General features: G+C 38.7%; 1 protein-coding gene across 2 annotated transcripts in view; it reads right to left on the bottom strand.

The window, feature by feature from the left end:
- gmds (GDP-mannose 4,6-dehydratase) overlaps positions 1 to 26,251 on the bottom strand; it is a 650,097-nt gene that overhangs the window by 53,428 nt on the left and 570,418 nt on the right. For both annotated transcript variants that reach the window (XM_072560523.1, XM_072560524.1), the window contains one exon: positions 14,899 to 14,995. In XM_072560523.1, coding sequence (XP_072416624.1) covers positions 14,899 to 14,995 — 97 coding nt within the window. The remainder of the gene's footprint in view (positions 1 to 14,898; positions 14,996 to 26,251) is intronic.

Here is a 26,251-nt window from a genome sequence, read left to right as displayed (position 1 = left end):
TAATCAAGGTAGGTATCTGTGCGGTAGTGAGTTGTGATACAGGTGTAATAGATTGTGATGTGGTATCCGTATGTGTGGAAATATGGAATAACAAAGTAATTAACTCACTTGAGGGTGTCATCTATAGGTGCCTGACGAGTTGCATCACAGAAGGGAAATAATGGAGGCACGTAAAAATGGCACTACAATTGATTGATTGAGTGATTTTAATCTGCATATTGAACCAAGAAATCAGATATGTTAGGGTAACATGGAAGATGAATTGGTAAAGTGCATCAGAGATTGTTTCTGAGAGCAGATCATTGCAGAACCTATCCTGGAACAGGCTATTTTACATCAACTAATGTATAAGGAGGCAGGAACAATAGAGATTGCTTAGTTAGTAACCTCCACAGGTATCAATCACAACATAGCCGAATTTCAAATTCAGTTTGAGGAAGGGCAACTCGGGTCTCAAACCGGTGTCCTCAACATAAACAAGGGAAATTACAGATGCATGAAAAAAAAATTGCGTAAAGCAGGCTGGAAAATAGTATGTAGGGAATGGATGAACAGTGACAGACATTTCAGTAGATATTTCATGATACTAAGCAAAAAACAGCTCTAGTCAAAAAGAAGAACCTGATGAGATTACCTGTGGTTAACAAAGGCCATCATGTAGAGGATCTAATCAAAAGCCATTCTATTCTATGTATGGTTTTTATTTCTATTTATATGACAGAATAGCCCACAATCTGTGAGATTCGACACACAGTAACATGACTGAGGTAGAAACCTCAAGTCCAGACACACTCAGGTCATTGACAGTAACTTGAATCTACGATGAAATGTTTGCCAAAATTTCTCATTGTTGGCAACTTAATTGGCATATAATGTATGCATCTAGATACTTGTATAATGACTATTTACGTATGTCATCCATGTACAATAAGGAGCTGAAGGGTTAAAGAAAGTGAAGGTAGATTGCACGTTGCTAATAAAAAATTACCTTGTAATTATAAGATTAAGATAAGAATAAATTCTCATACGTTAATCTGTTTTAGTATGCTTCAACCATTTTACTGACTTTTTTTAACATGCAAACAGCTATGTAGGCTCGCTGACTGCTCCCAAACTCCAATTTGCCAGTTCATTTCATCAACAGGATAAAATACATACTTAAACTAAAACATTACTTCATGCCAGAGATAGCTCTCAGGATATTTGAGACAGAGGAAACGCATAAGATTCATTCATGTGTGTCACATCTCCAGTTATTGTCTCCTCATGCTGACTGAAGCACTAAAGATGGAATTTGGGATAATTTCAAACTATTATTGGCTGGTCTGCTCTTTTCATAAAGATTTTTCAGATTAATAAAGGTAACTAACCAATTCATCAGCACAATGCCAAATTTTACACTTTGCCCAAGAACATCTAGAGTTGGTTTGTCCGGAATTTAAAAAGTTCTTGCAGCCCTAATCAATATCTGCTTTTAAAAATAATGCTATGTTTAATCCCAACAATACACTAAATGGTGTATTTCATTGATACATTAAATAAAATGATTTTAACAGTTCCACCAAAATGCTATGTATTTGCTAAAGCAATGCAATGGTACAAAGTACATGTCATAGAATCATTGAGTCTCTTACAGCACGGAGCAGGCTCTTTAGCCCAAATTGGTCAATACCGACCAAAATGTACATCCACACTAACCCCATTTCCCTGCACTTGGCCCATGTCCTTCTAAACCTTTCCTACGCATGTATTTGCCCAAATGCCTTTTAAATGTTGTTAATGTACCCACCTCAACCACTTCCCCGGCAGTTCATTCCATATGCGTACCACCCTCTTTGTAAAGACGCTGCCCTTCAGGCTCCCATTTATTCTTGCCCCCTCTTACCTTAAACTGATGCCCTCTAGTCCTAGATTCATCAACCCTGTGAAAAAGACTGAGTGCATTCCCCCATCCATGCTTCTCATGATCTAATACACTTCTATAAGAGTCCCCCCTCAGTCTCTTACTCCCTAAAGATTAAAGTCCTATTTTGTCCAACCTCTCCCTGTAACTCAGTCCCTTAAATCCTGGCATCATCCTTGTAAATTTCTTCTGAACTCTTTCCAGTTAAATAACATCCTTCCTAAAGCAAGGTGACCAAAACTGAACACAATCTCCAAGTGCAGCCTCACCAACATCCTGTGCAACTGCAACATAACTTCCCAACTTCTATATTCAATGCCCTGACTGATGAAGGCCAGTGTACCAAAAGCCTTCTTCAATGCCCTGTCTACCTATGACTCCACTTTTAGAGACTATGCACCTGAGCTTTTACTATCCTCCTTTATATTATTGGCCAGTTTACCTTCGTACCTCATTTTTCCTATCTATGCCCCTCATGATATCGGAATTCATTGCCCATTTCTAAGACGTGAAACCCAGCAACTGAAGTGGAGGATTTTTCTTGTATAAAAATGCTTGGGCTATTCAGTTATAGTTTAGCTTTTCTTCAAAACCAGTTGATTAAATTAAAGATATGTATCTTACATTAACCTGTTTAACCACACATATTACAATCGATCACTGAAAATAAGCTCGTTGTCATGAAGCAGTCAACATTTTTCAATAAGTTATGTGATGATGGGATTCTACAAATAAGCCATCATGAAGTACTACAGATTTTGCAAACATGTGGAATATGTAGAGTATCATTAATGCAATACATATAGAAATATTAGTATCTACATCACATGCAATAGTGCCCAAATTATTTAAGGCCGGGATAGACAGATTTTTCATCTCTCAGAAAATCTACAGATATAGAGAATACATGACCAGCTGGTGTTTGATGGAGTAGGCCCAATGTGTTCGCTGATCTACCATAGCTTTTATTTTTTGTATTCAGATATCTTGCCAACCTTTTCAATTTTAGTTAGCTGTGATGGTCTCCTATCCAGCACAACCAAATTGAAATGAATAATAAAGATAGTATATTAAGGCAGCAACTTAAAAATAGCTTGAAACACTGTTGGGGATATTGTTTCAGGATACAAACATATGAATGATATAAAAATGATGAGAAGGAGCAGAAACCATGTGATAAGATAATAATGGAAACATGGGTTCAATCATGAATACTTGATAGGGTTCAGTTATTTGAATTAAGTCAAAATAAAGTACTGGAGATACCAGAGCAGCAATCAATACTTGGAAAAAAAAAGGTTTTTTTTCGGTGCAGAAATTTTGAAGTACAGAAGTTCAATCTATCTTTTCTATTATTTACTGTTGTGTACCCTGCATTTTTCAGTTACATGACAATAACTCCAGCATTTGTTAAACTCCATTCTCTTATGGGGTATATGACAAACAAAAATCAATTCTACTTTGTGCTGGTATGACAGCTGTTGCCTGAAGTATTAAAACATAATCCGCAGCCTTAAACTAATTTCATTACATAAGTTGCAAACTTAATTGCTACAGTCAGCTTTGCAAAAATAGACTTAAAGAGTGCCTCAAACACATGACAGTCTCTATCTCACATTTTTCTCCTGTTGAAAACACCACTTTCTCACAGATAATTATTACATGACAGTTTTAGCTATGAAGATGAGAGGATGTTATGTTTTGCCTGGGATTGGGTATTATCCATTTATACTAAACCTCACCAGTAGGTTGAGAGCTATAAAAAGGAGTGAACAGTCCTTGAAGTACAGCTGAATTAAACAACTAAGATCTTCATTGAAAGTTGTTAGCTTGCTTCCACAACTCTTAAGGAGATTTGGAGAACTGTGCATACAGCAGTTGTCTATCAAGATGCAGAATTGCATTTAAGCGAATGACATTTTGTAATTCATAGGCCTGGTGCAGAGATGCCAGCTTTCAGCCAATTTGATTCATTCTGCATGAGATCAAGAAACAGCTGGAGGTATTGGATACTGCAAAAGGCTATATGCTGTGACAACATTCCGGCAACAGTACTGAAGATGTGCACTTCAAAACACTGTACCACAGCCAAGCTGTTCCAGTACAGCCAAAACACTGCTATCTACCAGAAAATGTGGAAAATTGCCCAGGTATGTCCGGTACACAAAGCAGGACAAATCCAACCCAGCTAATTACCACCCCATCAGTCTAGTCTTAATCATCAGTAAAATAATGGTAGTTGTCAGCAACAGTGCTATCAAGCAGCACTTGTTTAGTAATAACCTGCTTGCTGTTGGTCAGTTTGGGTTCCACCAGACTCATTTTGCTGCAAATCAAATTACATCCTTGGTTCAAACATGGAAAAAAAGAGCTGAATTCCAGAATTGAGGTGACAGTGACTGCCCTTGGCATCAAGGCTACATCAGAGAATGTGTGGCAAGAAGGGGCCCTAGCAAAACCAGAGTTCATAGGAATCAAGGGGAAATCTCTCCCCTGGATGGAGTCAAATGTAAAATAAAGGACGATGGTTGCAGTTGATGGAGGTCAGCCATCTCAGTTGCAGGACATCTTTGCAGCAGTTCCTCAGGTCCAACCATCTTCATCAATGACCTTCCTCCATCACAAGGTTGGAAACAGAGATGATCGCTGATCGAACAATGTTCAGCAGTGTTCAAGATTTCTCAGACACTGAAGAAGGCCTTATCCAAATTCCACAAAATCTGTACAATATCCAGATTTGGGCTGTCAAGTAGTGAGTAACACAAACAGCAGGCAATAACCATTTCCAATAAGAGAGAATCTAACCATTGCTCTTTTAATTCAATGGCAATACTATCATTGAATTCTACACTGTTAGCATCCATTACCATGGATGAGAAACTGAACTGGACTTGCCATATAAATATTGTGACAACAACAGCAGATCAGTGATAAGCAGACTGTAACCCACCACTTGACTTCCCTGTTTACAGTCTACAAGGAACAATTCAGGAATATGATGGAACACTCCATACTTGCCTGGATGGATATTGCTCCAACAATACTCAAAAAGCTTGACACCATCCAGGACTAAGCAGCCATGATTAGCACCACATCCACAAACATTCACTCCACCTCCATGATGGATGTAGCAGTACGATCCATCTGCAAGAGGCATTGCGGAAATTCATATTCTCCAGGGCACCTATGTCTCAGGAACGAATAAAAATGTACTATACATCTGTGGCCCCCACAAAGATTATCCCCTCCTACAGAATTTCCTAAGGCTGGTGTTAGAAGTCATTAGAATTATTCTTAAGCCTTTAAATAGCTAAATCCAAGTCTATTTGATATCTGGAAAATGTGGCCAAGTGTGCAAAGCTCACGCGCTGCTCACTTGTAAATTAAGATCACAATCACGATTACAAAACCTAGTTTGCATATAGAAACAACTTCCTGTCTGCTTTGAGTAAGATGAGAAGACATATGATATCCTTAGCTTTATAAATTAAAACAGTGCACAAAAGTAAGGAAGCAGGGCTTGACCTTTATTGAAAATTGGTTTAGCTCCAGATATAGTATTTTGGCCAATCCTGTGAAGCACCCTTTAGGAAAATTTCAAGGCCTGACAAAGGGAGCAGAAGAGATTTAGAAGAATAGTTCAAAGGCTGAAAAAATTCATTTGTGTGGACAGCTAGAGAAACTGGAGTTGTTTTCCTGAAATGAGAAGGTTAATGGGCAACATGAGGGGAGACTTTGAAAATCATGATGGATTTTAATAGAGTAAATATGAATAACTTCTTCAAATGTCAAAAGGGTCAATAATTAGATAATACTGATTTGATATTATTGGCAATAGAATGAGAGGCAATGCGAGGGATTTTTAAAAAACTCAATAATCTGAAATATGCTGCTTGAAAGGGTGGTGGAAGTAAATTCAAAAAAGCCTTCAAATAAAACAAGTTAAAAACTTGAATGACACGATGAACCAAATAGCTCTTTCAGTGTTACATTGTTCCGTGACTCAATGAGCGCTGCTACTAGTTTGAAGGCCTCTCAACTATCTAGGCCTTGGATGTCAAAGGGATCTGTTTTGGAAATGAGTCGGGGTAAAAAGAGTGAAAATCCAAATGGATTTGCTAACTAAATAAAAATCGTCACTTTTCAAAAGGCAAAATAAAGGAAATGATCCTGATGATGGCATTCATTCTTCTCTTTATTTTCTTAAGATTAGTGATTCAACTTACATGTTTCATGTACTTAGCTTAATAAATCAAGAATCTTAATATACAGACTGCTTTTCATGACTTCCAGTCACCCCTTCATGGCAAACTAAATAGTTTAGATGCATAATCACAATTGCAGCATGGGAAATGTGGTATCTAATGTGTGCACAGCAAGGTTCCATAATCTATTTTTGTGGTATTTGCACGGGATAAATTTTACTCATGCCCCTGGATACAATCTGAATTTGCTCTGGATGAGTTTCCACGGAACAAGGAAAGTATGTTAAAATATTTTTGGGAAGTTAAGTATGTTGGGTTAGTTGTGGATATGTAAAATAAAAATCTTGCCAAAATGGTCTTTATAGTTGCATTGAAGATTTGTCGTGAAATCTTAAAAGTAAGTATATTGAACATTTATGATTACATTACACACAGTGGACAGAAAATCTTATGAAGAGACAGTGCGTAGGAGTGCTAGGTGGTTACATAATCCAGGCTGACATGTCAGTGTAGTATTGTGGGATTACTGCACGATTAAAGGTGCATGCAGTCCACAGTCTGAATTTTGTAATCACTCACCTGAGCTTCTGCTATTACTTAGCACATTCCCACTGTTTACTCTAAAACCACTTTAACACTGTTTAATCCCTGAACAAAGCAAAATTGAACATAGGATAAGGATAACCCCAAGTGAGATTACTGTACACCTTTTGTTCTGCTGCAAAGCTTGTTAGGAAAAGTCAAACTGCAAAGCTCTTTATAGTCAGCGAGCAGTTGTCATTAGGCCAAACAGGTTCAGGCAGCATTCTGAATTGTATTTTTATCCCTTCTAATTGTGCCAAATTACACTCCTATTGGTACTTTCATTATTCTTGTTTTCTGCAGGAAGGAGAGTTATTGGCACAAGAACATAGCACAATACTATGATACCATTTGTTTCCTATCGGTAAAAGAATTCCAAAGTCTCAATTTGTTGCCTACTTCCTTAGTGTAGGCACGTCCACTGATTTCTTGAAAGTGAATATTTGCATGGCGTGCAGACTCTTTCCTCGTAAATTTTACACTTTTTTTCCTGGTAGCAGAGGGAGTGTATAAAAGGAATAATTGTCTTGTCTCTGGCACGCTAAAAAATGATGATACTGAGTGGCATTCTCCAAAGCTAAATATATATTACGTTCTTGGCTTTTAATCTATTCTTTTTCAAAAGATTCTGCTTTATTTCCAATTTACTAATTAAAAACTTGGTCATAATTATGTTCATTTACGTTTTAAATATAATTAAATAACAGATGATAATTTCTCATGAGGCAGATTGTTTATTTTCTGAAGCCCCATACACCAATTCCTTCTCCTCTACTAGACAGCATTACTTTAAAAGACTTTTGGAAACTTAATAGAAAAGACTGTCTTCTTAAAAACTCTACTCTTCAGTTTACAAATAGGTATTGAAAAAACATTAATACTACAGTAATAAAACTTCTCAAATATCAGGAATTGCTTATCTCTAATTATTTATTTAAGTGAACAAAATAATTTTAATCAAAATATTTTTTACATTTTGCAAGCTGTTCTTTGTCATTTTTCCTTTACATGCGACTTTCTAAACTTTATCTTTCTCATCACTATTCCAGCTTTTTGCTCTTCAAATGCCATTTCAAAGTTTTGTCACAATCATAGCCTTGCTCTCATTTTTTAATGAGAGACAAATTTTAAAAAATACATAAGCTCTACTTGATAAAAAAAAGGAAAGGTTCCAAAATCTAATACAAGAACATCAAGAACTGGAGCATTGATAAATGACTTGAAGAAGTGATTCATCAATCTCTGGTGAGTTTTTATACATCAAATAGAAAGTGATTGCCATAAACTAGTACATTTATCTGTGATACTTCTTTTATCCACCATTGATGCCTACGCTTTCAGTTGTCACGCTGACACTTGCGAAAGTTGGCTTAGGGGTGACAATACTGTTCACCAAGGCCTCATGTGTGGCCTGCAACTGGGTTTTCAAATACAAGTAGTACAAGGGGAGGATTATGCAACGAGATGCCCTCCAATCAGAATCTGCTTCTCAGTAGTGAGAAGATCAGCAGCAAATTCTAATTGGGAGGTAAACAACCTCTGATTGGAGGAGCAGTGAGCTGAGCAAGTGACTAGATTCATGAAGCCCTGCACAGCAAGAGTAACAACTGTGGTGAGTGTGACAAGAGCACAATACTGCAAATGACATCATGCCGTGGGTTCAATGCAAAAGATTAGACTCCTGTTGTTTAGGGGTTTCAGAATCCTGGAGCAACCTTGCAACAATGTTACAGCTGCACCTCACTCAACATAAATATCACAACTTATTTGGAGTTATAACACTTGAACTAGAGCTCTCGAGGAGTGGTAGGTGGAGTTTATTTTAGTTTATTTGAGGTGTTTCATTTTGGCAAGGCAAATCAGGGCAGGATTTATACAGTTAATGGTAGGGCCTTGGGGAGTGCTGCCGAAGAAAGAGACCTAAGGGTGCAGGTGCATAGTTTCTTGAAAGTGGAGTTGCAGGTGGACAGGGTGGGGAAGGTGTTTGGCAAGCTTGTCTTCATTGGTCAGAACATTGAGTAAAGGAGTTGGGACGTCATGTTGAGGTTGTATAGGACATTTTATAGGATTTTTAGAATACTGCATTGAATTCTGATCTCCTTGCCAAAGGAAAGATGTTGCTAAGCTTGAAAAGGTTCAGAAAAGATTTACAAGAATGTTGCCAGAATTGGAGGGTTTGAGCTATTGGGAGAGGCTGGATAGGCTTTTTTCCCTGCTGCTTCAGAGGCTCAGGGGTGACTTTATAGAGGTTTATAAAATCATGAGGGGCATGAATAGGGTAATTAGATAAGGTCTTTTTCCCAGCGTGGGCAGTTCAAAACTAGAAGGCATAGGTTTTAGGTGAGAGGGGAAAGATATAAAAAGGACCTGAGTGGCACCTTTTCATGTAGAGGTGGTGCATGTATGGAATAAGCTGCCAGAGAAGGTGGTGGAGGCTGGTAAAAAGTTTAAAAGGCATCTGGATGGATATATGAACTGTGAAGGTTTAGAGGGATTTCAGCCAAATGCTGGCAAATGAGACTAGATCTGTTCAGGATATCTGTTCGGTGCTGACGCATTGGGCCGAAGGGTCTGTTTCCGTGCTGTATGGCTATGACTTCCTGACTCTTGTAAATTCGCAAACTTGGGGAGAGTCTCAAATGCATTTGGATACGAACACTAAAAGAAGACCGATTAGTTCTTAAATAACTTAACAATAAAATTAGAGCCTGTGTTATGATCCCAGCCAATAATATTGCTGGGCAAGTCAGATCTCAGACTGAAATCTGCCTTGATAGATCATATTTTATTTCATTTATGTTTTAACAAAATTATCTTTCATTGACACAGATATATTTTAGCAATAAAACAGAAGTTAATGAAACAAAAGAAATGAAGATAAACTAGAATAAACTAATCTATTCATTTATAACCTATATTCAGAGAGTTTTAAACACACAGCAACAGATTAATCCCAAACACCCCACACAAGTTTAAAAATATCCCTTATATAATACCCAATAGCAACCCTTGTACAATACTTACCCCAGAATCACTTCCCTAAAACCACACTTAAATAAGCATGATTTTAACTCTTGGACTGAAATCTTTGATAGCTTATTTGTGGAGCTATCATACACCTGCATTTATGTGAACTCAGCTTCAAGCCCTCTTCAGGGTTTCATCCTGACACTTCCTGTGTGGTGGGCTATCATTAACTCTTTATTCGAGGGTAATCTAGTCTTACTATATTCTCCCCTCCTCAGGAGCACTGCTGTATACTTGCATATCTATGCAAGGACCTCATAGAGCTGACTAACTCAAAGTAAAAACTGAATGAAAAGATTCTCTCTCTCCATTGTGTTTGTTTTCCTCAAGCTTTAAAAAAAATCCCATACTAGCAGTTTCTAACACAAACCATAAGGCAAATTGTCTGTCTTGCTAGTTCGTAAAATCCTAAAGGTAGCCAAAAACCCTTTTGGGCTGCCAAAACAGTGCTCACGGACTGTTTTAAAATAAATCACCGTGGCTACAGAAATACTAAGTTAATTATTAACTGCAGACACATAGAAATCCTACGTTATTCACCAAGAATTCACAATCCAAACTTAATTACAGATTTCAAAATTACGCACACATGCATATGTGTGTATATCACAGTTTATATCTTACCAGATATATCTAATGATTGCCATCTAAAGCAGTTTTAATATGAATGTATAATAAATAGGGTTATTACAAAGCTTAAATCCGAAGACTATACTTGACTTTGACTTCTCGACAGGTCTGTCATGAATCCAAGTTCATTGTATGATTAAAGAGATCTGAGTTCTTGGGTGGAATGAGGCTTCAAGTCAGGGGATAAGACAAAGCTCTCTCCTTCCCACACAGGCACCCTGAGAAAGCAGTCAAGAATGGGTTCACTGCTTGGCATATTTCAGTGATCATTTTCATGAATTACTTACAAAATTATCGATTTAGTGGTTTATAATTCTATTTTCTCTGAAATTCAAGCTTACTGTTGTGTGAAACCTTATCTTTCTGAAATTTGCTCATAGCCTTTCCAAATGGTAGAAAAATTGAAATGTGCAACCTACTCTCCCGCAAAATCAGCATCCTCACCGACGTGCAAAGGCTGGACAGCACTAATCTCAGCCAACAGCTTTGGATACTGTTGTCAAGAGCCTTGCCTCTTCCACAGAAACATCAAATCTAGGAGTAGGAGTAGGCCATCAGCTCTGCGAGCTTGCTCTGCTTTCCAATATGATCATGTCTGATTGACTTTCTCCCCATACTTCTCAATGCCTTCAAAATCTAAAAAAATTGATCTCTTTCCCCATCTTAGTCCTAAGTGTTCAACTCCATATCCTGAGACTATGACCCCTGGTTCTATTCTCCCCAGTCAGGGCAAACATCTTCAGTACATCTACTCCAGTCCTGTCAGAATTTTATAAATTTCATTCAGATACCCTCTCATCTTTCTAAACTCTAGTAAGTACAGGCCCAGTCAAGTTAATCTCTCCTTATAGGACAGTCCGGTCACCCATGGAATCAGCCTAATGAACCTCCTCCTGTAGCAAGGATATCCTTTCTTAGGTAGGGAGATTAAAACTGGATGCGACGCACAGACATGTTCTCACCAAGGCCAGGTATAATTGCAGTAAGACATTTTACTTCTGAACTCAAATCCTCTTGCAATGAAGGCCAACAAGCCAGTTGTTCTTCCAAATTGTTTGCTGCACTTTACTAAATACTTTAATTGATTGGTTTCATTGACTGGTCTCTTTCCTCCTTTATGACATTCCCTAAATCCTATCCTAATAACCAAGCTTTTGGTCACCCATTATAACATTTTCTTATGCTATTGGGGTGTTTCACTTCGTGAAATGTGAGTTGTCCACAATATGACAGAGCACCATTACAAACAAAGTCAGCATTTATTATCACAATGCCCATACTGACTGACAACAGTTATAAAGTCTCATATTCTGATTGTTACGGCAAGGCACCCAGTGATTCACTAGATAACCTATATCTTTATTTATAGACATACACTTAAGGGCTCTTGTGATATCCCCACCAGAACACCTCGGAACAGGTTGAATAAAAAAATATCTATATGGCCAAATATAAGGATAAATTTTATAAGCACAATTTTATAAAAAATAATCAATTAAGAATTGTCTTTAATATTGTTCAAGGAGCTTCTTCTTAAACAGTAGCTGCACTGTTTGCCAATGAAGTCATCAAAATTGTGCCATATGTGTCAGATTTATTGTCGTAATTACACACGGCATTCTGGAAATGTAACATAAACCAGACACATTTGTGCCTGTAAAGTAGCATTATTACTTTCCCAAAAAGAAAGCCCTTAAATCGATTGCACTGCTTAAATCAGTATCATTAGGATATAAATAGTAACTGAAAGCTCAGGATTGAGAAGTTCAATCTCTTTTTAAATAGTTTATATGCTTGAAAACAAAAACGATAACATTGCTGTCTAACCACAAATATGGCTGTACAAACTGGATCATTTTTAAAGTGTGAAATTTAACTGAGGCATTGCTGTACTTGTAATAAGCAATGCAACTTTAGTTTCTCCAAAGGGACCAAAACCATCTTGTTGAAAATTCTATTCAGCACACGAATCAAAGTAAAACATATTTAAACAACCAACTGGAGAAGTGGGGGTAAAGGTCACTTACTGGACTTCTAGATAGTGAATGAAAATAGAACATGGGCTAAATCTTATGCTTTTTTGGCTAAGTGTCAATTCTGTTGAATTTTGAATGAGTTTGCTTGCCGTGTCTTTGCAAAGTTGCCTTATTAACTATCTACCTGGCCACTATTGCCACACCACCTTGTCTGATTCTAGTCCAGTTCGACTGTACCCAGAACAATGTGCCACAGCCAGGGTATCTGGAGTGGATTGTCAACTAGTGTCACATTTAAAAGGATGTTGAGCATCAGGCCGAACACTGTTTGTCCAGAGCTGCCCTGTCATTTACTTCAGACTTGGCAGAGAAAGGAAAATTGGTGTCCAACTTTGCAGACCAGGACTTGGAGGGTGTAGTGGATGGGGTGGAGTGGAGGAGAGAACACCCTCATCCCCCTAGCCCAGGAACGAAAGCCATGTCAGCAAAATGTTTCGGCCTGGTCTGAGGTTTCCATCTGGGTCAGTGCAGTCTCAGTCATCTGGAGAAAAGCCCAGTGCTGTAGGAAGAAGGCTAATGAACTTTTTTCCATCTCGCCATTGTAAGTGCCATCATCATGTTTTCAACATGTCACATTATATCTGTTACTGTACCTATCTCTCAATAAGACGTATTCTCTACAACTCTCATTAATGCCTGCAACATCTTCTCTCTACTCTCCCTACTTACTAGCTCAGGACACCTCTCCAACTGCATCTAAAGTAACTACTTTGCCACCCACTTTCATCTTGTTATCTGCACGTCTCTCAATCCAGAAAGAAAGCAGCACACTATCAGAAAGATTCAAGGTGGTTGGTGGAATACCCAATATTGTGCTTCTCAACCATTGTGTAGATACCATGCTGAGTCTCACTATCCCAAGTTGCTGATGGACCATTTCCAGGCCCCTGAACTGCTATTAGAGGATTACTCTGCTGAATGAAGGCTATCCCAATTGACTTGACTCAACTCTGCTGACAACCAACCTCCTTCCTTTGTATCTGTGCTAAATGGCAAAGCAAGAGAGAAGAGATATCTTTGGCTGAGGGGTTGAATCATTAAAAAAAAGACAAAGCAATTCAAGTCAGGGATGCTGTGAACATCCAGGCAGGGGTCCTGTCTTTGTTTGCCTTTGACTAAAATCCCCTCAAAGGCGAAGTGACCCATTAGGCTTCACGACCAGTGCGGCCCATTCCGCAAAATGGATTGGTTTAATGGTTCCTTCACTTTCCAGCCTTCTGATTTCAGCCTCTATCTTTGCCTGTAAGGTAAATGGCATTAGGCAGACCTAGCCTAATCATGGAATTGTTTCCCGGTCAACATGCGAGTTGGCCTTGGCTCCTTTGACAGTATCTAGACCTTCCTGAAAAGTTTCCAGGTATTTAATTGGGACTTTACTCAGGCAGCCAATTTCTAATCAAAACATTTTGAGCCAATTTAGATGCTCTTTGGAGGGTTAGTGTGGACTCGATTGGCTGAGTTGCCCACTTCCACACTGTAGGGATTCTATAAATGTTACTTATCAGCTATTAGTCCAATATTGTCTAGTTTTTGCTGCAAGCTTGCATGGATTGCTTTGTTATCAGTGCAATTGCAAAGTAAATTACTGTAATATCATCAATAAAAAGTCAATTTTCAACCTTCTGATGGAAGGAGAGAAATACATAATGTAACTGAAAAACTTTGGGCTTAGCACGTTGCCTTGAAGACATGACGCAGTAATTTCTTTGGGCTGAGATGGTTGGGTCCAGCTACCACAACCATCTTTCTTTGCACTAGGTAGGATTATTGCCACCTGACAGTTTTCTTCTGAACCCTATCAACTACAGTTTTACAAATGCTCTTTGGTATTACACTGGGTCAAAAGCTAACTTGCTGACAAGCGCAGCCACTCTCATTGCAGCTCTGAACTTAGTTCATTGTCTATTCTTGGACCATGACTATAAAAATAGCCTGGAACCAAGCGATACAGGCTAAACTCACTAGTGAGCAAGTTATTGATGTGAACATGCCACTTGTTGGTACTGATATTTTCCCATTCTCTGCTGGTAGTAATTGAGAAGATTGGATTTATCCTGTTTTTTGTGCCTTTTTGACACAAAAAATACTAACAATGTGACTTAAATTTACAATGAGCAATCTCATGCATAATTCAATTTGGAAAAATACATTATCTATGCAATATCAAATAAAAAATGCAAATGTTTGAAGATATTATCTCAAAGGAATAGCAGAATTTTAAACAAAGGATAATTGTGTAACCAATTTGAATAGGTACCCAAAGAGTCACAGCAAGTAGGATACAACTAGTTTAATAATCAGAAACAAGACCAAATCATCAAACACAGTAATATGTTTTAACAATGGGATAATAGTGAAGGTGTAAAACTGCTAGAAATGCTTCTGAGCTATAGCATTTCTGGAATACAATTATAATTTTGGATATAATAAGGAATGTTACAAACAAGTAGTCAAATGAAGCATTTTACATGAACAGAACTGGGTTACATTTTAATTAATTTTTAAATGTTCTTACCACTTCAGTAGGCCTGTAGTACTTGGGATCGACCCTCACATGGATTTGGCCTGTTTCCTTGCACCTTCCCACTTCATTTTCACCCTCACCTTCCCATCTAGAAAAAGATAGCAACATTGTTTTGATTATTTTGTCAAAACAATCCATATTAAGGGTTGACATTTTTTCCATTTTCATTACATCCATGCAGTTGTGTTACAAAGAACATAAAAAACAGGAAGAGGAGTAGGCTTTGGGCCTGTTCTACCATTCAGAAATCATGGCTGATCTGATTGTGGCTGTAGCTCCATTTTCCTGCTTGCCTCCATTAATTCTTGAACTCACTTATTGATCAAAACTTTGTCCAGCTCAGCCTTGAAGATATTCAGCTAATACATTGCTTATTAGGAAAGGAATTACAAACACTAGTGACCACTAAAGATGAAATTCCTCCGCAAGTATATCTTAAACAGAAGACTCCTTATTTGGAAACTGTCCCCTGGTTAATAGATTTCCCCATGAGAGGTACCATCCTCTTAGTATCTATCCTATCAAGTGCCCTCAGAATCTTTTGTTTTAATAAGAACACATCTTCTAAATTCCAACCTGCTCATTATTTCCTCAGAGGAAAAAAACACTATTTCAATCAATCAAACTGGTGAACTTTCTCTTAACTTTTTATAATGCAAGTTGGTCCCTCCTGGAATATGGTGATCAAAATTGGGCGGCACGGTGGCACAGTGGTTAGCACTGCTGCCTCAGTGCCAGAGACCCGGGTTCAATTCCCGGGCGACTCTGTGTGGAGTTTGCACATTCTCCCAGTGTCTGCGTGGGTTTCCTCCGGGTGCTCCGGTTTCCTCCCACAGTCCAAAGATGTGCCGGTCAGGTGAATTGGCCATGCTAAATTGCCCGTAGTGTTAGGTAAGGGGTAGATGTAGGGGTGTGGGTGGATTGCGCTTCGGCGGGGCGGTGTGGACTTGTTGGGCCGAAGGGCCTGTTTCCACACTGTAAGTAATCTAATCTAAAAATTATACATAGTACTTTAGGTGTGCTTGAACAGTTCTAGCAAGACTCCCCTATTCTTATATAAACAGAAAAATCAGACAAAACTCAGCAGGTCCGATAGCATCTGTGGACAGCAAAACACATTTTATGTTTCATAGTCTGATATCACTCAGAATTGAACGGGGCTAGAAAATGCAACCATTTATGATGTTGACAGATGAGGAGGGTGAGACCAAATCATTTTGCAGAACATCTCCATTCTGTCCATAGGAATGACCCAGACCTTCTATTTGCTTGCCATTTCAATAAACCATCTTGCTCCCATGCTAATATTTGTGCTTTGGCCTGCTATGGTACTCCAATGGATAGTGAGAAGGGGACATAAACAGACAGGTGTTGTATCTTCTGCAATTGTGTGAGAAAGGGCCGCGGGGTTGTGGGGTGGTATTGGGAGTGGAAGAAGTTTGGTTCAGGGTGTCCCAGAAGGAACATACCCTGTGTAATGCTGACAAGGGAGGAGGAAGAATACAAGCCTGGTGGTGTTGGAAATGATGGTTTATGCTACTTAGGATGCAGAGGCTGGTGGGGTAAAAAATCAGGACAAAGGGGACTCTACTGTTGTTGTTGAAGGGAAGGGGTGAGGGCAGAAGTGCAGGAAATGGGTCAGGCACGCTCGTGGGAATCCTCAGTGAGGACAAAGGTAGACATATCTAAGGCCCTTCTGCAGAAAGTAGCATTATCACTATAAAATATCAGATGGCAGGAGCATATAGTAGACCTTGTGCTGAATTAGGAGGAGAAAGTGAGGACTGCAGATGCTGGAGATCAGAGCTGAAAATGTGTTGCTGGAAAAGCGCAGCAGGTCAGGCAGCGTCCAAGGAACAGGAGAATCGACGTTTCGGGCATAAGCCCGAAACGTCGATTCTCCTGTTCCTTGGAAGCTGCCTGACCTGCTGCGCTTTTCCAGCAACACAGTTTCAGCTCTTGTGCTGAATTATATGAGTCCTCCCTGCCCGCAAGTCCACTGGCAGACCAGTGTAATGACCTGCCCTATAAAACAAAAGTGCGCACAGAGCTTGAAAACACCCTATAATTACATCAATTATCTCACAAAGATTCTCCTGGGTTGCTTAGGTTTTAGGGCAGTGCCAAGAAGAATAATCTTCAATCTAGTGGAAGCAGTGATACCGTGGTATCGTGGTATCGTCCCTGTTAACTGAATAGGCCTTGCGTTTACTATTTTGTAGGTATCTTTCTTGGCCATGGTGAAAATTGCAGTGGTCAGAATTAAATTGTTCTGCATGTGCAGTTTTTATTGTTGTTCCAGCTGCTGTGGAAACTACTCCATAATGTAAACAGAACAGCCTCACAGTTGAGAGACTTAGAACTTCTAAGATTACAATGGCTTGAATGCTGAATAGTTCTTAGGAAATTTTATTTTTACCACTGATTTTTTTATCCAAGAAAAGTAGGGAAATAAACCCAAGTCTGAAAGCATTTTGTAATTAGAGGAGGAGTTATGCATTATGAAATAATAAAGGGTTTAAATGGTTGTAAGAAGTTTCAATGTTTCTTTAACAAATTCCTGGGTCCTGACAACTTATATTCCTGAATCAAAGGATAAAGAAGCTTAAATTTAGATTAAGCGTTAATTGCTAATTTTATTAGTTTGGTTACAACAGAAAATGTTTCTAAAATTGCTAGCATAGCTCCTTTGTTTTCGAGACAAATAAGAAATTGTACATCAGTAACTTTTTCAAGCCATCTCGGAAATTTTTTTTTGAAACAACTTTACTGTTTGACAGATAACGAGATGTGTTCTAAGTACACTAACAATGGGATGGTGACATTTTAAAAAATACTGGAACAGATCATGTTGAAAAAAATTGGTGGAGGAGGGAGGAAAGGGTAAATAGTGGAGGTGTGTGGAAGAGTAAGTGACACATGGAGAAACTTGATCTGCACCTCCAAAAATTTCAGAGTGCAATTACATGGTGAGCAAATCAGTGTGAAAACAACTCTGTCATTTTTATAAAGAATGGAACCTTTTTGGAACAAAAGAGTCAGGACAGGACTGGTTACATGGTAAAAATAGGAACAATAGTTCGAAATTGCTGGACCAATAATGTGGGTTAAATTCAGGACACACGTTTTAATGCTTAAAAAACCATTGGGGTGCAAATAAAAATGAATCTCACTTGAGTTATTTAAAGCCAATATTTCATGTTCTAAAGATTTTGTTAATAATACAATTTCTGGCCCTATCATGAAACTCAACATTGGAAGCACAAGAAGGAAATAGTCAGAATAGAAAGGGAGAAATGAGGTTTTAAACTTAAATGAAGGTAATTAGGAGATATTAAGGGAGATATGGCTAAGGTGAGCATGGAAAATAGGTTAAAACTAAGGACAAGCAGAGTTGCAGTGGCAGAAGTTCACAGAAATATTTGATAAATCTCAGCGAAAAGATGAGTGTTTGCTCATCCATTTTATTTGCTGGATATGGGACTGGTTAGCCAACAGGGAGCAGAAAGTAGAGATGATTGGGTCATCTCTTCTTTTTGGATTGGCAAGCTATAACCAAAGTGCCACAGAGATCACTGTTGGCTCCTCAACTATTTCCAATCTATATCAATGATTTAGATGATCGGCGCAACATCGAGGGCCGAAGGGCCTGTACTGCGCTGTATTCTTCTATGTTCTATGTTCTATGTTCTATGAGGGGACTAGAGTAGGGTAGCTAAATTTGCTAATGATACTACTTTAGGAAAGTAAATTGTCTTGAAGGGGTACAGGAGAAACTCATTCCTGATGAAGGACTTATGCTCGAAACATTGATTCGCCTGCTCCTCGGATGCTGCCTGATCTGCTGTGCTTTTCCAGCACCACACTCTCGACGAAGAGGCAAAGAGCTACGGATGCACCGAGTGAGTGGGCAAACATTTGGCAGATGGGCAGAGAGCTTGGGTAATGGTAACTTGTCCATTTTGGCAGAAAGAATAAAAACTTAAATTGAGAGAGACTGCAGATCTTGGTGGTATAGAGGATCTGAGTGTCCTGGTCCACAAATTATGAATTTAGAATGTTGATGCAGCAAGTGATGAGGAAAACAAATCAAATTCTGTTGTTTATCACAAGAGGAATATAAAGTAAAAGTAGGGAAGTTTTACTGCAGGTGTTCTGGGCCTTGAGGGATCAGCTGGGTTGTTGTGTACAGTCTTGGTCTCCTCATTTGAAAAAGAAGATATACAATTGCTCTAGAAGCAGTTCAGAGAAGATTCACTTGACTCGTTCCTGGGCTGAAGGGCTCATCTTACTTTGAACAGGTTAGGCCGATACCTCCTGCAGTTTAGAAGAATGACTGGTGATCTTACTGAAGCATGTCAGATCTTCAGAAGACTGATTGGGGTGAACACCAGGAGGATGTTTCTCCTAGAAAGGATACAATTAAGGGACATGGGTGATGATTAAGAGGTCTTCTTTTTAAGGCAGAGCTGAGGGTAACGTTTTCCTTTTAGTGGTTCATTCCAGAAGTCTCTTCCTCAGAAGTTAGTGGAGGCTGGGTCTTTAACTTTATTCAAGTCTGCATTGGATAGTTTTTGGATGAACAAGGAAGTCAAGGGCTAATGCGTGCAGATAGTAAGGTGGAGTTGACACCAAAACCAGATGAGCCATGATTTTATTGATTGATAGAGCAGGTTCAAATTGTCATATGGCCTAGTCTTGCTCCAAAGTGTTATATGTTCATGTTGTTGAAATTAAGTAGTCTCACTGCCATTGGCAGTAAATTGTTGAGAGAGTTTTGAAATATTCTTCTCACTTCTCTTTCTGTCTTATTTTTCTAAATACTACCTTTCTCTCCCTCTTAAATTAGAAACTGAAAGAGAAGTTAATACCATCTTAACTCTGATTCAACAAAATTCTTTCTCAACCTTTCTGTTTCTTTCTCTGATCTTAGGTTTCACTAGCTAAGTCAGTATTGGTTCCTGTTGGTCTGAAATTTCAGATGACCATGTCATTACCTATTCCCACTTATACCAATTTGTGGCTGAAAAATGATTGGAACTGAGCGCTCAAGAAACATACCATGACATGCAATGTTTGGACCAACAAGATTCTAAAGGAACACTGAGAAAACTATTGAGGAGAAGAGGAAAGAAGTAGATTTACAGCCAAAACTGACAAGAAAATAGGGAAGAAGCAAGTATAAACAAAAACAAGCTCAGAAAATTGTGCTCCAGAGAGAAGCATAAAAGTTCAGAAAAGACCCTTTATGAGATTTGTATCTAGCGTACACTAGCCAAGTCTTTCCCTGAAGCATCTTGCTTTATTATTTTTATTCAAGTACCTTTACATGAATCAAAAGCAAGGAATGCAGTTAGGAAACCATCACTGTTACATCAAAGAACTTGTGAAAACAACTATCCTCGAATAACAAATCAAAATTGAAATTGGGACCAAACGAACATACGTGCAAAGATACAAATATACCAAATAGGAGCAGAAGCAGGCCCTTCAACCCACTTAAACTTACTTAGTTCAAGAAGATAGACTCAACTTGAAGTAATTAATGCTCCTTGAAACGTTAAATGTTAACAGGGCAAGCCACTGGAGCTGGACATTAAACTCCTGAACAAATGAATGAGAAACAGGACCAGGCCACTCAGCTCTTCAAGCAGTTTATCATTTAATAAGATCATGCCTGATTTTATTACTTTACGTTTCCAACTACTCCAATAATATTTCAGCCCCTTGATTATCAATAATTTATCTATCTCCCAATTAAAACGTTTCAAAGGCACTGCCTCCACCATCTTTTGAAAAGGGTTTCAAAGATGCATGATCCTCTCCCAGAAGAAAATGTCTCCCATATCTATCATAAATGGATGATCCCTTATTTTAAACAGTGTTTAAAGCTGTTCCACATTGTTTCAGAAGAGTAAACATCCTCTTCACATCCACCATATCAAGGCTCTCAGGATCTTACATATTTCAATTATATCACCTCTTACTCTTCTAAACTCTAACCTAACCCTCCATTCCAGGGACGAGTCTAGTAAGCCTTCTCTGCTTAATTGCTTCCAATACATTTACAACCTTCTTTAAATAAGAATAACACTGCTCACAGTTCAGGTGTGATCTCACTAATGTTCTGTACGGTTGAACTATACTTGAAATGTACTATACAGTTTGTATTCAGTTCCCCTTGTAAAAAGCACTAACGCTCTATCAGTTTTCTTAATTACTTGTTATACCTAGATTCTGATGTTTTGTAATTCATGCCTTAGGAAATTCAAAGCTGTGCAATCTCTCACCATTCAGATAATATGGTCTCTATTCATTCTGTCCACTCAATGTGGACAATTTCAATTTTCCCATATTGTTCTCCATTTGCTAGCTCTTTGCTCACCACTCAACCTATCTAATTTCCTTTGCATCTTCTTTATGTCCTCTTCGTGATTTACTTTCTAACCTACCTTTGTGCCATCAGCAAATTTTGCAATCCTGCCTTCAGTCCCTTTATCCTAGCCATTTATGTAAATTGTAAAAAGTTGATGTCACTACACGGATTCCTGTGGCATACTATTTTTTTTCATCTTGCCAACCAAAATTTTTCCAACCTAATGGAACTTCCCCAAAACTAGGGTGTTTTAGAAAATTAGAGTGAATGCATCACCTATCTCATGAGCCACTTTTAAGATCCTAGAATGAAGTCCATCAGGACCCAACAGCTTGTCATCCCAGAGCTCCACTTCATTTTACTTGACAAAGGAGCAGTGCTCCAAAAGCTTGTGTTTTCAAATAAACCTGGCTATAACTTGGTGGTGTATGATTTTCAACCATATCCATCCCAGTCCAAAACCAGCAACTCCAAATCATGACTCATGATTGTGATTCCCTTGAGTTCCTCTCTCCCTTCTATTGCTTGGTTTATAGTTATTTCTAAGATGCTACTTGTATCCTCGAAATTAAAGACCAATGAAAAATATTGGTTCAATTAATTTGCCATCTCATTATTTCATTTCCCATTATTAATTCCCTGGACCCACTTCCCACAGATCAACATTCATAGAGTCGTGGAGTCGTAGAGATGTGCAGCACGGAAACAGACCCTTCGTTTCAACTCATCCATGCCGACCAGCTATCCCAACCCAATCTACTTCCACCTGTCAGTACCTGGCTCATATCCCTCCAAACCCTTCCTATTCATATACCTATCTAGATGCCTTTTAATGTTGCAATTGTACTAGCCTCCATATTGTTAACTCTTTTTTTTCCTTTTTTAAATAGCTATATATATATATTCTTATTATCTGATTTTATATTTCTAGCTAACTATCTTTTGTACTTAATTTTCCCTCATTAAGCTTAGAGTGATTCTTTGATTTTATAAAACATATTTTTGTCAATTCTTCTGATCTGCCACACACCTTAGCATAATTACTCGTTGGTCTTTAAATCTGACACCATTAACTTGTTTAGCTGACCAGAGATGGTGGGTTCCTCCCTTGGAATTTTTCTTTTTCTTTGGAATGTACATATTCTGTGTCTTCCAAAATATCTCCTTAAATTCTTGTCTCTATTGCTCGATCACAAACCTAATTTGCCAGTTAATCTTAGCTAACTCTGCTTTCATCCCTTTAGAATTGCCTTAAAATGCTAATCTTGGACCCTCCCTTCTCTTCTCTCAAAGTGAATGCTTTGCTATCATCTAGGGGTACCTTCAGTATGAGGCTATTAATTAATCATATCCTGTTGAGCAACACCAGGACTAGTATAGTCTGCTCTTTGGTTGGCTCCAGAATGTCCTGTTTTGAGAAACTATCCTGAAAACATTCTATGAACTCATCTGGAGTATTTTTGCCCATTCGATTTTTCCAGTTTATACATTCCAACAGTCATAGTTTCTATTGCTGAGTCTGCCAATATTCTCCTATTTCCAGTCCATTTTGAGGGGTGCGGTTTCGAGGTGGGGCCACTAGCAGTGGGTAGCCAATGAGGACATATTATTCATACGAAATCTTCTGAGAATTTCCAAAAAGTATATGCTGTCTCTGGTTGACAGTTGTCACATGGATGGAGGGGAATGACCAGTGGTACCTCTGATAGTTTTCAGCCCACATTACCTCTGATTGTTGGAGGATCATGGTTGTAGCTGCAGGCCATCCTGTGAAGTGGGACCCTTCCATAATGCTGGCTAGATGCAGCTGTGGCCACACTTTATTTTTAAACATTAAAAATTCTTCAGAAAACGCCTCTCTCTTGAGGCACCCTCCCAACCCTCCAGCTACTGCAACAATGCTCAGCTCTCCCAGAACTCAAATTCAGCCCTTTGTCCCTGAATATTGGATTGATATCCAGTGAGTAGGTCATGTTCCATAGCAGTGGAGAGGCACCACCAGAGCTATCCTCTCCTGTCGCACCTCATATTGCTCTTTAATGATTTTATCTGCATCTGAGTGACGACTTTGACACATACACATATGACAGCTGGTTGTACTGATCCAACTTCTTCTCTCAACCTCTCCAGCGCTCTTCTACAGTCAGACCGCTTGTTAAAACTACATTCAAGTTTGAATGAATATTGAATACATCTAATAAAGCTAAACACAGAGAACACTGTGCCAATTTCCTTTGATTCAGTGGACACCAGTTAAGAAGGAATGAGGTCAATGGCAGAAACCAGAGTGTTCATGTCCTTGGTGTCCTGTTTAGTGTTTTATTGAATTTCTGATCCTGCATGCTCTCAGTTAAATTAAACTTGTCTCCCTCACTCTTTCAACTGCATAAAGTCTAACCTGAAGCTATGTAAAACCCTGATATATGTATTCTTTACATTCAACCTTATTATTATTTAAAAGTCTTCCACAAGCAGCTGTACATCTTGGAGATGGTGCATGCGCTGTTACTATGCGTTGGTGGTGGAGGAAGTAAAGGTTTAAGGTGATGGGTGTAGTGCCAAACAAATGGGATGCTTTGTCTCAGATAGTGTTGAGTTTCCTGAGCATTATTGAAGTTGTCCTCACTCAGGTCAGCAAGGACTATTGCATCATTCTCCCAGCTTGTGTCTTGCAGGTAGTGGAAATATTTTGGGGAGTCAAGAGGTGAATTATTTATGGTAAAATACACTGTGTGAAACCTGGTCTTGTAGTCACAGTATTTATGTGGCTTGGCCAATTACATTTCTGGTCAATGGCAACCTTCTGGATGCTAACAATGGGAGATTCAGTGATGGTAATGATATTGAACGTCAAGAAAAGGTGATTGAATTGTCTTTTATTGGTGATGGTTATTAGCAGCCAGGTACTTGTAAGGTGCAAATGTTAATTCCTATTTAGAACAAACCTGAGTATTTTGCAAGTCTTGTTGCATGTGGATACAAACTGCTTTACTGTCTGAGGAGTTATGAATGGAACAAAATACTGTGCGAACATCAGCAAATATTGCAACTTCTGACCTTATGACAGAGGAAAGATGTTTGAAGAATCAGCTCGAATGATTTGGCTTGAGGAACTTCAGCAATATTCTGGGACTGAGGTGACTGACTTGGACGGGTAGAGCTGAGACACACCTAGGGGTAAAAAAATTTTGATAGGTTTGTACATAGACCTGTAGGAGTAATGTTGGGAATTGCACTAAACAGGAAATTAGAGACCCATGCAATGATGGAAGATCTCTAATTATGGGTGACTTTAATTTAGTTGGACAAATTAAGTTAGTCACAGTCCCATACAGGAGGAGTTCCTGGAGTGTAAAAGGGATGATTTTCTGGGCCCAATACATTGAGGAACTAACTAGAGAACAGGGTATCTTAGACTGGGTTTTGTGTAATGAGAAAGGAATATTGGCAACCTCATTGTGCTAGGCCATTGGGAGATGACTGACCATAATGTAATCAGAGTCCTCATTAAGATGGAGAACGATGTAGTTTATTCTGAGACTAAAATTTTGACTCTAAATAGAAGAAATTATGTTGGGATGAGGTGTGAAGTGTGAGGTGACTATGATAGATTGGGGGACATTACTTCAAGGGATGATGGTGGCAATGGCAACCATTGAAACAACACATGGGTAAACTTCAAAATTTGTTCATTCCTGTCTGGTGCAAAGGTAACATGGAAAAGGTGGCCAAACCATGGTTTACAAAGGAAAATTACAGATGGAATTAGATCCAAAGCCCATAAATTGTCCAGAAAGAAATAAAAGACCTGAGGAGTGGGAGCAGTTCAAAATTCTGGAAAGGAACACAAAGGGACTGATTAAGAAAGGAAAAATATAGATGAGATTAAGCTTGTGGGAAACATCAAGAGTGATTATTAAAGGCTTTACAGGGATGGGAAGAGAAAAAGATTAAAGTCCCCCTTGTAGTCAGAAGGAGAGGAATTTTGGGGAACAAAGAAATGGGTGACTCACTAAATACATATTTTGGTTCTGTGATCATTAAGGAGGACACAAATAAAAGTGTCAAATGTTGGGGAAACAAGGTTTAGTAGGAGGGAAGAACGAAAGGAAATCAGAATGGGTAGGGAAATGGTGTTTTGGAAATGAAAGGATTTGAAGGCAAATAAATCGGGCCTGATGATCTACATGCCAGAGTACTTAAGAAAGTGGTCCTAGAAATAGAGAATGCATAGTTGGTCATCTTTTAAGATTCTATGTTCTCTGGAATAGCTCCTACAGATAGGAGGATAGCTAACATAACCCCTCTGATTATAAAGGGAGACAAAGGAAAAATCAGGATGATAGATTAGTCAGCCTAACTTCAGCAATCGGAAAATTGCTGCAGTTCATTACAAAAGATTTAATAGCTGAGCACTTGGAAATAAATTGTGGGATCGGACAGAGTCAGTAGGAAAGGGTATTCGTGTTAGACAAAACCTCCTGGGATTCTTTGAGGTTGTAATTTGTAGAATTGTTGAGGGGGAGCTAATGGATGCGGTTTATTTGAACTTTCAAAAGTTTTTTCAAAATCCCACATAAGAGATTATTGTGTAAAATTAAAGCACATGAGATTGGGGGTTACTGTACTGAAGTAAACAGAAAACCAGTTGGTGGACAGGGAACAAAAAGTTGGAATAAGTGGGCATTTTCTGGAATGGTAGCCAGTGAATCATGGATATTGCAGGAATCAGCACTAGGACCCCAACTAATAGCTCTAAATTTGCAGATGAGAAAAGGTTGGGTGGAAGAGTGAACTGTGAGGAAGATGCAGAGATCCTTAAATGTGATTTAGACAAGCTGAGTGGGTGGGCAAATGCATGGCAGATACAGTACAATGTGAATAAATATGAGGTTATCCACTTTGTGACCAAAAACAGGAAGCCAGATTATCAGAACTGAGAGGGGATTATGTAATGAGACCTGGGTA

This window comes from Chiloscyllium punctatum, chromosome 41, assembly GCF_047496795.1.
Source record: "Chiloscyllium punctatum isolate Juve2018m chromosome 41, sChiPun1.3, whole genome shotgun sequence".
Taxonomy (NCBI): Eukaryota; Metazoa; Chordata; class Chondrichthyes; order Orectolobiformes; family Hemiscylliidae; genus Chiloscyllium; species Chiloscyllium punctatum.
This window is presented reverse-complemented; position numbering and strand designations above follow the sequence as displayed.